This window comes from Sciurus carolinensis, chromosome 2 (genome assembly GCF_902686445.1).
Source record: "Sciurus carolinensis chromosome 2, mSciCar1.2, whole genome shotgun sequence".
In the NCBI taxonomy this organism is placed as follows: domain Eukaryota; kingdom Metazoa; phylum Chordata; class Mammalia; order Rodentia; family Sciuridae; genus Sciurus; species Sciurus carolinensis.
In genome coordinates, this window is record NC_062214.1 from 87,848,439 (window position 1) to 87,863,405 (window position 14,967).

Below are 14,967 nucleotides of genomic sequence, written 5' to 3' on the forward strand. Positions count from 1 at the left end.
TCTACTTGCTTTGGAAATGTGTACTATCTTCTAAGAAACAGAGCAATATATTACAAGAGCCGTAAAGCATTCTCCTCATGATAACAGCAGGCTACTTTAGGGAGGTAATTCAACTTAAGCAAAAGAGGTCCACACCAAAACTAAGAGTAAAAACAAACGAAACTTTTCTCCCTCCACCAAAAAAAAAAAAGCTGGAAATAGTCTAAATTTTCAATTCAGTGAATTGTTTTATATATTAGAGGTAATCTATATAAAGAATGTTATACAGTCATTAATTGTGATGACTGTGTAAACATGGTGAATGGTTACAATCTGATATACACTATTTTTGTCACTATGGAAGATAGATGCTGCACATTTGGAATTTAGTACACAAAAATGAAGACTATGGGGGAAAGTGCTTATGCACTTATTTGATTAAATATTTAAAAATATTGTTACATGGTCTTTTAACTTTTCTAAAAATTTTGTGGTTATGAGGCAATAGTTCTTTGGGATCACCCAAGAAATACCTAAATTCCGAGGGGGTGCTCAGCCCAGCCATCCTACAAAGACTCATCTGACCCAGTTATAAGGCTATGCTGAATGGATGGAGGTCTTCATGACAGAGATGCAGATGTAGAGTTCTAAGGCATAAGTGGTTGTTGGTTCTCTTTTGGAACAGTGGATTTTGTTTGCTGACAGTTCTATATGGAGCCAAAAAAAAACAACAGCTGTGGCTTATTCTACCTTTTCTAGTTTGGGGTGCCTTGAACTAATTCTCCCCTCTTTGGTGACCTCCAGTGCCCAACAAAGTAAACCGAAGTACTGTACGAGTCAAGGTAAAACTGCTCTTACAAAAGGCTGAAATAGCAATGTTTAATTGCAGTTTTCAAGAGCCAGTTCAACTTCTTTTCTCTCATTAAGTAGTGAACTAGTGACACCATGATGTCCACATCCCAGACTCTCTGGCGGAACTGAGGCAAAGAGGTAAACTGGCTTAGTTCTTTATTCAGAGGAATTGTTCATAAGATCTCTTGAGACCAATGTCACCAGAAGATCCCTGCCATCGAGTCAATACCCCAGGAATTGAGAGAGGGAAGATTTACCCTTAAGAAGAAAAGAAAAGAAGAGAAATGAAGAGAAAAGAAAAGAAAAAAGAAAAGAAAAGAAAAAAACAGCAGGAAGGAACAGTAGCAAGTAAGTGTACCTGGGTCTCCCTAGGCGATCTTAGGTAATAAGTGTGCCCAAGAAGGCTTCTCCTCTACTTAAACCCTTTTTCCTACTAGATGAAAACAAACACTCCCAACTGGTGAGCTAAGGGTTTGGAGTGTGCCCAAGTGTGTAGATTCACTAAACCTTAATAAGCATGGGACACTTGAGGATCGAACTTATTGGAATCTGTTAAGGGAAGCAGGTTTTGTTAACTGATAGGATGAAGAGAACAGGCTCAGCACCAAATTACCCAAAAAAGAATGGAAGGAAGGAAGGAACGAAGGAAGGAAGGAAGGAACGAAGGAAGGAAGGAAGGAAGGAAGGAAGGAAGGAAGGAAGGAAAGGAAGGAGGGAGGGAGGGGAAAAGAAAGAAAAAAGAAAAGAAGAGAAGAGAAGAGAAAAGAAAAGAAAAGAAAAGATTGGCTTTGTTTTCCTTGTGGCCATCAGGCTACATCTGGCCTTTCCAAAATCACCTACATATCTATACTGGTGTGAACGTGACTGTGGCATTGCAGCATCTGTTGACTCCATGACTTCATTTCAAGTCTCACCTGCAACCAGCCAAGTAACTGGTTCAAAATTAGAGTAAAAAAAATAAAGATGATCTTTATATTAGATACTTGAGTCTACACTGAATCCTGCCTACATCTAAAACCAATATCTGCATGAGATGCAGGGGAATCTCAAAATGGCCCAAACTCCCATAAACAGCACTGTTTTTAATCTGTTGCCTACAACATACCAATGAGAAAATCATGGTATCGTATCATAAACTGCTATGCAAATGATGCTATTTGTAAGTATTAACATAATTTAGTGCTTACAGTCATATTCTCATTTCTAATAATTCTCCCAGAATGGAGTCTTTCTCTGGACTCTTAGCCTGCAGGATAGTCTTTCATCAAGAAGCTGAAATTTTTAATAACCTGCCAGCATATGTTTTGTATGTGCCAGGCTAGGCTTGATGACACAACGTCTTCATTATCAAAAGAAACAGGTCTACAAACTGTAATAGGACATTAAAACATGCCTGTGCTCATAAAGTAATGCTTTGATGTTTAAATGTGCACCATTACAATGGTCTTCTGGAACAAAGGAGAATTCTAATCCTAAATTCTCCATGGCTACATTCAATGGAGGACTGCAGTTCACCTTCACTTTCAGTGCAATTTCACTCTGAAGGCAAAAGAATGTCAACAGTCATATATATACATACATACACACATATATAGTATACACATACGACACACATATATGTATATATAAACACATATGTATGTTTATATATACATACAACACACATAATATATATTGTATACAACATGTATATGTGTATATATACACATAACACACATATATATACATATATAATATACATATATAAATACTTATATATATAAAAACAAACAGAAGCTCTTTGGAACTGCTTTATCTTTATTTTCACTTTTGTGTTCTCACCACATTGTGGCTTAGCACAGGCCTAAGACTGTAAAAAGATTCCTGGGTAATTATTTTTTTTCCTTATTAAGTTTTAAAAAATGATTTAGATAGACCAGTAATTATTCAGGAGTTTCACACTTAATAACACTAGCAACACTGCCAAATGTATTTGCTGACAATTAAAAATGGTATAGTTTTAAAATGATTGAAATTAAATAATGTACAATAAGTCTTCTAAGTACAATTCAGCCAAGTGTCAGTATTGTAAATATTTTTTAAACTTAAAGTCACACATTTCAAATTTATGAGAGTATAGATAGCATCAGGGGAATTCTTTAAAAATTATTATTCTTTTGAAATACTGAGGCCAGCAAACACTTTGCACACTCAATTTTTAAAATAAAAGTCATACTTTTCTAAGGTTTAATCTCAACAGTTTTGTTTTAAGAAAGAAATTCTATACAACGTGAAATAAAATCCCATTCAAAGAGACATAAGAAAAACCTCCATGGGCCTCAAAATTAAATACATTTTCCTTGTTTTATACTTTTTTTCTAGAAGAGTAATTCACTTTGGCATCCTTTAAATAATATGTAAAAAGCTGGCCATGACAGGTACTGCATTTAGTCCATTCACTGACAGAGAGGGGGGAAGCCCAGAATAGATCATGGGGAGAACCGTCACATTTGTCAAAGGGAACTCACTCTCCTGACTGTTCTCTAGATTTATCTATCACTTCACTTTCCCAAGAATAATGCGGTTCCCTCGAGTGTGCCCTCCCTTCCCGTCACTTGGTGTCTTGATTCATGTCCCTCTGTAGTGGGATGCTCAAAGCAGATACAAATCACTTTTCATGGCCCACTGTTAGGTATACCAGGAGGGAAGGGACCAGTTAAGGGAATCTGTATTTCAGTTTTCCTAATCAGTAATACTTTAACTAGTAGGTCAGCCAAAATGGAGGGGCAGGATTAAGGGAAGCCAGGGAAGCCTAGGTCTCTGGATGTAAAAATGGAACAGCTTTTAGAGTGGTGGGTTTAATTTCAACATTAAACCATTCAAAACTAATTATTAAACAGATTTGGAACAGACTAAGAGGTTGTATAATTATCTTACCAATGTGCATGAAAAGTTTATACATTTTCACTCAGATCCTAAAACTTCTTACCTACTACTCAGGTTTTGCTGAGAGATTGTCTGCTGGGCATACAATTTTCTTGGCATCTCGCAGGGATTAGCAATTACATAAATTTCGCTGGATTGTCTTTAAAAAACATGACTGCTGACAGAATGCTATTATACATTAGCTTCCAGGTGACAACCGTTTGCTAATAGAATTTCTATCTCATAATAAAATACAGCTAGCTTAATAACAACAGTTGATAGAAGCACACGATCAAGACCCTCATAGGGCAAATGGTGAGATGTGTAATGTTACCAGAATAAGAAAAGAATCACTTCCTAATTATCATAATTGATTTGCCTTTCATTTTTTATGCAAGGACAGAGGCCCAAGAAAGGCCTGCTGATAGGTGACAGAGTTGAGTCTTAAGAGAGAGCATTCCCAAGCAAATGGATGAAATTGGAGAATATCATGCTAAGTGAGATAAGCCAATCTCAAAAATCCAAAAGACGAATGATCTCACTGATAAGCGGATGATGACACATAATGGGGGGTGGGAGGGGGCAAGAATGGAGGAAGGAAGGACTGTATAGAGGGAAAAGAGGGGTGGGAGGGGTGGGGGGGAAGGAAAAAATAACAGAATGAATCAAACACCATTACTCTATGTAAATGTATGATTATGCAAATGGTATGCTGTTACTCCATGTACAAACAGAAACAACATGATTCCCATTTGTTTACAATAAAAATAAATTTAAAAAAAAAAGAGAGAGAGAGAGCATTCCTCTCCTAGCTGAGCCCTGCTCATCTCCTAACTGTCCATGGACACTATGGTTTAAGCCACCACTGAACACTCACTTGTGCCCACTTCTTGTTCCAGTCTTTGGAGCCATATCTGTCACTCTCCTTCAGCACCCACTTGTAGCACTTTAGGTGGGAAGGAATGTCACAAAATGCTGTCCCGTTTCCTCCAAACTCTGAGTCCATTTTGAAGAGCCAGCGTTGGATTCGCAGGTGATCGGTCACCAGCTGGCTCAGCTGTTCTATCATCTGTGGGGCCAAGACAGGGCAGTATTTAATAGAGCGTGTTCCTGAGGTTCCTTTCCATCATATTAACCTGACTGTGATACCCCACATCTTTATCTATAGTCTGTTCATTTGGTTCTCTTCTATTTATTAAGATAGGTTAAAGAATCTTAAGTGATGTATATATGATATGAAAAAACTGTGAGCCAATTAGACCAAACATGTTTAAAGTCTGGTTGATAAGAAATTCCCACATTATCACTTTGCTGACTTTTCCCCCCATATTTTTTATTACGTGTATTATAGTCACACATAATGGTGGAATTTGTTACACATTCGTACATGCACACAATATAACCATATAATTTGGTCAGTATGATTCCCCAGTATTTCCCCTTTTCCTTCTCTCTTCCCTTCCCTTGTCCCTTTCCTCTACTTTGCCCATCTCCTCTCAATTTTCATGAAACCCCCCTCACACCCACCTTTCTTTTCCTTTTTCCTATCTAGCTTCCACAGAAAATAGTATGACCCTTGACCCGAGTTTGGCTTATTTTGCTTAACATAAGGATCTCAAATTTCTGTCCATTTTCCTGCTAATGATATAATTTCATTTTTCTTTATGACTGAATAAAGCCCCATTGTGTATATACCACATTTTCTTTATCCATTCATCCACGGATAAACACCTAGGCTGGTTCCATAGTGTGGCTATTGTAAATTGTGCTACTAAAAACATGGGTATTCATTTTGTTTGGCTGTTGAAGGCAAAAGAAAAAAAAAATCCTTAAATATCTGTAATTGAATCGTGGTGTTGTTTCCTTTCTTTCTCAGAGAATTATGTGCTTACTTATTGATTCCTCAAATGATTTTTTTTTTATAGTTTGAAGACTATAAAGAGTTATAGTCTTGAAAACTTTAACTGTTTGGAGATTTGTTGAGCTTTTAAGTGCCATAACCTATAAAAAATTTAATTTTTTCCTCATTATCATATATGAAATGCTTTTGTCTGACTGGCCAAGTTTACTGTCTGCATGATATGAACACGTATATTCTAGAACAAGGCAGATAAAGGAGAAGAAACATTGAGGGAAGACTTCCTGTTATATACACCTACCCCACATTTTATTGGAAACATTCCTGAAAGAACTGGGCTCAAACACATGGATGTTTAAGAAGTAGAAAAGAACCCCAAGCTTTAAAATCAAAAGGATGATGACAGTAACAATAATATTTAAGAACTCTGTTGGAGCCAGGCCTTTGGCTCCTGTAAAGGTCTTCGTGAATTTTCTCATTTAATGCTCACAATAGCCTATGAGGTAGGCATCATTGTTAGTTCCATTTTGCATGTGAACAGAGGCTGCTTGTTTAAATAACTTGCCCATAATCACACAGCATTGAGTGGCAGAGCAAGGATTCCTCCCCGGTTGCTGTGACTCCGAACCCTAAGCTGGATCCCTCTCCACAGTGCTGCCTATCCCAGTCTGCAGAGGGTTGGAGAAGGGCAAAGTGGAGAAGGAAGTCAAAGGAGGAGTCAGAGAAGCAACTTTGCTTACAGTCAATAAGCCATTTGGGATGCGTTTGAAGCAGACAAAAGTCTATAGCAAGACTATTTAGTTATAAGTTGTACTGTCCTAGTACAGCCTTGCAGAAAAGCAGCTCATTAGGCTACGAAATGATTTTTTGTCTTGCCTTCTCGTCAGATTTTTCAGTCTATACTACCCTGAATGCAACCAAAGGGCACTCAGCGTTGTTCTTGGGGATGGCCTCCTGTACTTGAGCTCTCTGAAGCACTTAACTCTTTTCTCTTTTGATGCCTCTCTTCACCACAAAATTTTAAGGATTTTAAAAACCTTATTTTAAACTTCAGAGTGTGAAAGAAGTCAAGATTTATATGTTCTGTTGCACAATCCATTTACTCGAGCTGTGTCTATACAGCAAGTGCTCTTGGGGAGGGTATTTGACACAACAGTGTGGAAGAGATGGGGTCCCTGAAACCTCATGCAACTATGGGGTGTTCTGTTAGGTTGGCAATGAAATTGTCTTAGCTCCCTAATTATCAAGTAGGGTCTCTGGATGATTTGGGTGTTCAAACGACAAGTCTAAACACACAGTAATGAACACAGCCCAGGAAGGTTTTCTAATGTGTCTTCCAAAATCATGTCCCTTATTCTCTAATGTGTTGAGAGGACAGATTCTACATTTAATCATACTTTGCTGTATAGTGATCACACTTGGCAAAAGTGGAAATGGTCTTTGGCTCATTATATCAGATAAAATTCTTTTGCTAGTCTAAGGAAAGGTATTCTGCATAGCCTCCCCTCCACTCCATATATTTGGATATATTGTATATTTGGAGGTTTCAACTACTAACAGAATTATTATCTGTTTCTTCCAAATCCTATTATTTGTTGCTTCTAAGAATCCTATAAATGGGCGTCTGTTGATGGATCCCCTACAGTAATGAAAACGATCAATAGTATTGTAAAGACTGCACCACTAGAAAGAATTATGTGCTATCTTTAAGTGAAAATTGAACAGTGCTTTGAAATAGCATTGCCATTTTTGATTATTTAACCAAAGCTGTCGATATTTCATATGAAGCACATGCCAGAAAGGGAACTTTATGGATCAAAATAGGAAGTGCTCACTGTGCACATGCTAGATTTGTAAAAAATAATAATCAGTTAATCATAAATTGAATGACTTTATCCTATTTCCAAACATTTGTTATTTTTTGTTTGAGTTTATCTGTTCAAAAGATGTGATGTATTTTTTAGTTGTGATTCATTTTATATGGTAAAGAGCAGAAACAGAAAAATGACTATGGCAAAAAATCCAACTAATACTCAGGAATCCTTATTAACCTAAGCTAAAATAATCACAGCTTTCTTTCATCAGCTTTAAGTTTCTGATGCACATTGGTAAAAAGTCAGTGTTATTGATTCATCACCATCTGAAGATTCAAAATACTGAAACACTCAGATCGATGAGGTAGGGTAGTCACTCTCTGGAAAAATCTCAGAGGAGTACTTCAGTTCTTGATGACTTCAGATGTATGTTTTCCAAACACAGTAGAACAGTTATAACTTGGTTTATTGTTATATAATCTGTGCATACCACAGATCGAATAAGATCCCTCAAATACCCATACATCCCTCTGATGTGTGCCTATGAAAAAGTTTTTAATCCTACTTCTTAATAATAGCATTTGGGGTTTTACTGCATTAAATGTGATTATATCTTTAAGCACAATTAACATGCAAAGGCCCCAAATATTTTAGAGCAAAGACTGCCTGAATCATCATCAGTGAAGATGAAGCTAAGACTCAATATAAATATTGCAAGACATTTTAAAGTCTCAGAGATCGTTTTGTGTAACATGCATGCGTAAACTTGTGTCATTTAAAAGTATATTTTGCCTGTATTAAGTCTACTGATCAAAGATTCGACTAGGAAGTAGAGTCAAGCAACCTACTTGTTATCTTCAAATTCCAGTAGAGGTAATGACTGTGGAGGCCACAGGGGCCCTCTCCATCCCACTCCTAGTAAAATTGCTTATGCCATTGCAAGACTGCGCTTCCTTCAGGAGTCCACACATTGCCAAGAACACTCTAGCAAGACTGAGACACTCGAGGGCAATTTAATAAGCTCACCATGCCTTCAGACTAGTCTCTGTGAGGTATGATTTGTTGAAAGCTTGATTTGGAGGTCAGTGCCTATCATAAGCAGGTTACTGAGAGTAGAAAGGAGAGGCCTAAACACTGTCCCTCATAAACTGCCTTATAGTCAAGGGTTCCAAGAAGAGGGTGGGAGGGAGAATTTGTGATTGACTTGGGGTGATGGTCAAGAGATGAACTGAAACAGAGGTTAGGAATGTTAACAGCCTTTTGTTTGGTTTGGTTTGGTTTGGTTTTGGTACTGAGACTGAACTCAGGGGCACTCAACTGCTGAGCCTCAACCCCAGACCTATTTTGTATTTTATTTAGCGACAGGGTCTCACTGAGATGCTTAGCACCTTGCTTTTGCCAAGGCTGGTTTTGAACTTGAGATCCTCCTGTCTCAGCCTCCCAAGCTGCTGGAATTATAGGCTGCACCACCATGCTGGCTTTGTTTTTTAAATTTTCTTTACTATGATAACAGATGGCAGTTAAATGAGAGAACACCTGCTGGGGCTAACTCAAAGAGTAACTGTTTCCAGTGGCTCATGTATTTCTCCAAATATTTTGGGACCTAACCATGTGTTGGAAGAGTGTGGTAGACCTGGTCCAGGGCAAAACCGGAAGCACTTTTGTTCCTGGAGCCAGTTCACTTGACCTTTCTGGAATCTTTCTCCTTTTCCATTTAGGGTCCTTCAGAAGAACCGAAGCATTTTTTTTACAGGAAGGAGTATGTAGCACTCTGCAACCTGACCTGGCAGGGAGCTTCATTGCCTGGAGCTTCCCAATACTGCTTCTTTTAGCCAAAACTGACTCTTGTGTCTTAGTGTCCTACTACATGACTGAATGGGTGATATGATGATGAACTAATCCATGTAAAGGCATTAAATATTGATGGTGGATTAGTCCAAATGATACATAATTAATGTCTTCAGGGTCTTAATCCAAATGAGTAAATGTTTTGGAAATTCCAGCAATTTTTTCAAGACTGATAGGAAGATACTTTAAAACCTGAAGGCCCTATGTAGATCCCTTCCAATCAACTTAAGTATTTCCAGATTCTTCATTGGGTAGGGCTAGCTCCAGATCACCAGAAGGTGCACAAAATCAAGAGGATAGGAAATATTTGAACAAAGCCCTTTTGGTCCACCCCACATACCTGCTGAAAATTATAGAGGGTGTATATTCCAGGAGGGACTGGCACATTGGCTTTGTCAAAGATCCGTTTACCTCCGGACTTGGTGCTGAAGAGATGAACTAGTTCAGGCTCTGTGCCTAGGATGGGCACATCTAACATGTCAGCCACAGCCAAGTCATCTCTGTGGAGGAGCCCGCCCACGATGTAGGCCTCTCTTCCCTGGATGAGATTCTTTATTCTTTTGATTGCCTTGGGACTGTACATCAGGTGAGTGGCCAAGCACATGTGGTGCTTCTGGGGGAAGATCATATTATTCTTGTTAGAAGGTGTCCTTTTTCTAGTCCATACACCTAATTTATAATGTTGCACATAATAAATACATTATTAATAGCAGGGTGGGTTATGACCTATCCTGTTGTTTAGCAGTTTAAATTGATAAAAGCTGTTGGGGTGAGGTTCCATAATCGCTCACATCTTTAGTGTGTTGGAAATAGGCTCACTGGGAATAGAACTAATTACTACACATCTGTATTTATTTGATCCACGTGGAATTATCCTTCTGTCAGAAGGAAAAGAGACTGGCGGCCTTTGGATAATAGTGATTCATCTCTGCAACACTTCTGGCGTGGTTTAACACTAAAGCACCTAGAAAATCAATACAAAAAATGAAGAAAAAAGTCCTATAGTATATTCTGCACTATACAAACCCTTAATCTGGCCATTTAAAAAAATGCTTCAGTAGGAAAGAGGGGCTTCACTGGACACCCTCTTTCAAAAATTCTATCACCAAGTCCATTTCAGAGAATATGCCCCATTGTAGTGAGTACTAATGGTTCTAGGCAAAAGCCTGGAAAGGATTCATGAATAGAAATTATTTGGAAATTTCAGCAAAACTCAAATTTATTTTCCAGTAACAAACTCTTTTTTTATCAAGCTAGTTAGACCTAGCTCGGCAATGCATATAACTGCCCTATTCAATTAAGTTAGTCATTCTATCCATGCCTGATAGGGGCAGAGGACAGAACCAGAGGGTCAGCACATACCAAAACTGATACAGCCATGTTTCTGTTTTCAAGAAGTAGGGACACAAATAAGAACACTTAACACATGACTAATACAAAGTGAACAAGACCATGGGGAGTTACAGAGTTTCTCAGAGGTATGGAGGAGAGAGGCAAAGGTCATACGCGGATAGAGTGACTCATTCTCCATGTACTTCAGTTTCCTCATCTGTAAAATGGGTATCTCATGGGGATGTTGTGAGGGTTAAATGAGATGATACATAAAAGCACTTATAAGCACCTAGTGAACATTTGCTAGTATCATCATCATGCAAGAGGTTGGAGTTGAGGTGAATTCTGAAGTATGGATAAGATTTTGTTAGGTGGAGATGGGCGTGGGAAAGATATTACCCAAGGATGGACCACCAGAACCAAGATTGTGTTTACTTCTAGAAGACAGCAGCATTGCACCCATGGCAGCATTGGGCTTTACAGCCAAAACAGATCTGACTTGGAATCTGGCTCTTTCACTTACGGGCTACATGAACTTAGGTACTCTTTAGGTGTGAAATGAGGAGTAAAAATACCCATACCTGGGGTTGCTCTAAGGCTAAAATAAGATCACAAATACAAAACACCTACTATAATGCATGACATTGAGTCAATAGTCAATAAATGATAGTAATTATTTTTACAGCAAAAATGTTTTTTAAAAAATAAAGTCATTAAAATGTCATACTGATAATATATGCAAATACGGAATTCAAGGATCTTTGATAGACTTCCATTGATTTCAATTTTAATGAAAAATTATCTATGTGTCTTCACCTAAGAATATGGAGAAATACTCAGTGACGGTTTCCAGAATATCCAATGCACTGTTTTGCAAACAGGTGGACAACAGAATAAGTTCTGAGTGTGGGAGAAAGAGAATTGACCTGGGGAAATCCCCTGGATTTTAATCCTGCCTGAATTTGTAACTAACTGGGTGACTGAGAATACTCAGCCTTCCTGAGTGTCAGTTCCTATATTCAAGGAAGGGGTTGGACTAGAAGTCTCTAGCATCCTTCCAGCTCTGAAATAACTTTCTCCCTAAAACCAGAGCTCTTCTGTACTTGCTGTTTGATGGGTATGAAGTTTGCCAGTTGAACATAGCTGGTAGGAGCAGCAGTGAGATACAAGTGGCAGGTTGTTCCAGAAGCAGGTTCTCACGTGACTCACTTATTGTTTTAACGGGCAGAGTTTCTGCTGAGGATGATGGTTGCAGAAAAATTTAGATGTGCTTAATGTTACTGAACTGCATACTTACAAATGGTTAAGATGGTAAATTTTGTTATATATATTTCACAACAACAACAACAAAACAACCCAGCTCCGAGAAGATCTGTATGATTTACCTACTGAATTCTTCTGTAATTTAACTTCTGAAAGTGCAGTTCTAGGAAACTCAATGCTCCCTTGGGCAATGACTAGTGACAGCACCAGGGATTTGATTCCCTGGTTGGTCACTGTATTTCATCACTTTCCTTCTTCCCAAATTATCCCAAAGAGGAAATGTTAGGGAAAAAAAAAAAATTAACTGTCCAGGGAACTGCGGATTTGAGTTACAATGTCCATGGTGGCTTCTCAGGGTATGTGGAGGCATCTCTCAGGCACAGTCCTGGTGAGTTAACAAGGGCAAGGCCTGTGTTGTCTGTTTTCTCCTTTGATCCGTACAACCCTGTAGTGATCAACTGTCTCTGTTTTGGAGAAAAAGGAAATTGAGGCTCCAGTGATTTGCCCAAAGTCACACAGCTTGTAAACGGCAGAGCAGGATTCGAACCCTGTTAGCACGACTGACCTACTGCAGCCACAGTTCTGCCTTCCAGAGGAGCACTGAAGGTCTGCAGGGTTGATGAGCTGTGAAGAAGAGACAGCAGATGCGGCCATAGAACCTAATGGAAAGTTCTGAGCACACTTCCAGCCAGGACGGATTTCTGTCTCCTCTAGGTTTGCTTATTTCTCTTGGCAAGTATTCTCTCCAGCTCCATGTGAAAGTCATCTGTGGGCTGTATTCCTCAGGCAAGATGCTGCCACAGTATCATGTTCAATAAAGATTCAAATGTGAGTGAGTGATGGCAGAGAACACACTACTGACCGCAGGTCTTGTGTGACCATTTAGAAAAGATCAGTATCGTCGGATCCAGGCAGCAGATTAACATGACTATGACAGAGAATCTAAATGTTTTTAATTTCCTCACATTATGGCTACATTTAATTTATCACCATTGATTTTTTTTTTGACCTAACAAAAGGTAGTTGCTTAGAAAGTCTTCATAGATATCAAAATGTCCAAAAATAGACATGATGACTTTTATAAGAGCACATTTTGCCATTACCAATTCAAGCGTTGTATAGTAACTTGGAGAGATGTACAAACAGATTTTTGGCACGCTTTAAAAAAATCTCCTCAAAGCCATCCATTTGAATGAAAATCAGCACTGATATAATCTCTCAAACCCATTAAAAAGAAATAAAGCAATAGCTAAATATGCATAGGAACGGATTTGAAAGTGAGAGTTTAATTTTTATATTTTAAAAAGTTGATTGCGTATGAGTGATTAGTTACTCAAACAATTTGAATTTAAGCTACCAAAAGAAGTATTAGGTACTTAAAGGCTTGCCTACTGGTTTCTACCGGCCAAGAAGCCAACATGCACTCTGCTTAGACCTTTGCGGCCGGAATGCTGACTGCGTCTCTTGCTTGGAGGTCGAAGCGTGCACAGCAAGGGGAGAGCTGGAGAAGACTTTGGAATGACCGAATCCATCACTTTGTCTTAGGGATGAAGAACAGAGGACTAGAGATGCAACGGTTTGCCCAAGGCCACAGGGGCCATCCTGGAGCAAGGCAGTCTTTCCAGGTCATGAGAGAGTTCTGGGGTGGGCAGAATTGGTTCACAGTCTGGCCCTGTAGGAACCTTGGACTGGAAAATGAGTCTTGGTTACCTCAGCCATAAAAGGAGAGTGATCATTTCCGTCTTGTTACATTATTCTAAGAATCATAGGAGAAAATGTAGGATAAGAATTTGATAAACCTTAGTTCACGGGCTTTCCTTCTCAGGAATTCCCTTCCGAGTTTCGGCCTCTTCAAGAAGTCTGAAGAAGCTCCTCACAGGCAGTTAGTGGGTGTTAGCTTTGTAAATGGAGAGGGCTATCTTCTTCAGAAAATTTAGATTCTTTAATTATATAAAAGAAGTCTCCTCAAAATTGGTAGGTGTTCAAGTACAGGTTGCTTAACATGGAAAGCTTAAATTCTTGTCAAAATGTAGAGGAATTAATGAATTCAAGTCATCCGTTGTACCACCTTATTCTAGAACACTGCCCTTGTGGTTCCATGAGTTTCCAAAGGCTCTTGTCTAGGGATGGATTCCACTCAGAATTCATTTCATTCATTAAAAATCAGTGCATTTCAAAATAAGTCTGAACCTTGTCTCTTAGGAACCATGTAACATGATAAGTCAGGTCAGCTTCCTTTAAGGTGGGGACATGTGTGTGGAAGTCAGAAGACAGGGGTCCTGTCAAGATTCTGGCCCTATGTAGCTTTGTGACCATGTGCAGGCCCCAGCCTTTCTCCACCTTGATGTCCTCCACACAAAACAAAGGAAAAGGGATGATGTTATAAATTCACCTACTTTGGTGCCACCAATAACTCTGCAATTAGGCTTCAGTTACACAGAAACTGGGCAGGGGCAACTCAACTAAATCTGAAAGTTAAACTGGGATATTTATTTCCTACAGTCCAACTAGTAGTCTAATCAGTAAAGCTGTTAAACTTGCAATAATATTTCACTGATGTGTACCAGAGCGTTGCAAGTTATAAAATTTCCAATTTAATTTTACTGCATCCCTGAAGCCGTAGTAATTAGAAGACAAACTCACAGGGAAGAAGTTTACAGCTTCAGGGGTGATAATTTTGAACCTGTCCTGCAGGTCACTTCTGTCCTCAAGGTTCCCTGATTTGACAGCTGCATGTAGACTCAGCATTTTATTATAATACAGCACTAACTCGTCATTCATATGATGGGAGCAGATGTAGATGACGTTCACATTGGCGTCTAAAACACAACAGGCACAATGTTAATTACTGGTAAAAAGGTAGAGGACATTATGAACTGTGACATCCAATTGATGTGCAGTTTAAAATAAAAAGAATATCCATAAGCCACAACGAAGTTAATTTAGATCAGTTGTGCCCACATTTTAGCAATCTAAGCAGGTTTTTTGTACTATAGCATTTTTCTATATAAATAACACAACCAACAACAAAATACATGCCATGTTTCCTCTGGAAGGAGGACTGTGAGATACCTTGGAAATCTACTTTCAAATAATACACAGGGATTCAGCTACACA

At 38.7% G+C, this 14,967-nt stretch overlaps 1 protein-coding gene across 1 annotated transcript in view; it reads right to left on the bottom strand.

The window, feature by feature from the left end:
* The window catches only part of Iqch (IQ motif containing H), a 212,340-nt gene that overhangs the window by 69,634 nt on the left and 127,739 nt on the right, over positions 1-14,967 (bottom strand). Inside the window, exons 13-14 of the mRNA XM_047540480.1 lie at positions 14,494-14,669; positions 4,613-4,804 (exon numbers count right to left, since the gene is read on the bottom strand). Coding sequence (XP_047396436.1) covers positions 4,613-4,804; positions 14,494-14,669 — 368 coding nt within the window. The remainder of the gene's footprint in view (positions 1-4,612; positions 4,805-14,493; positions 14,670-14,967) is intronic.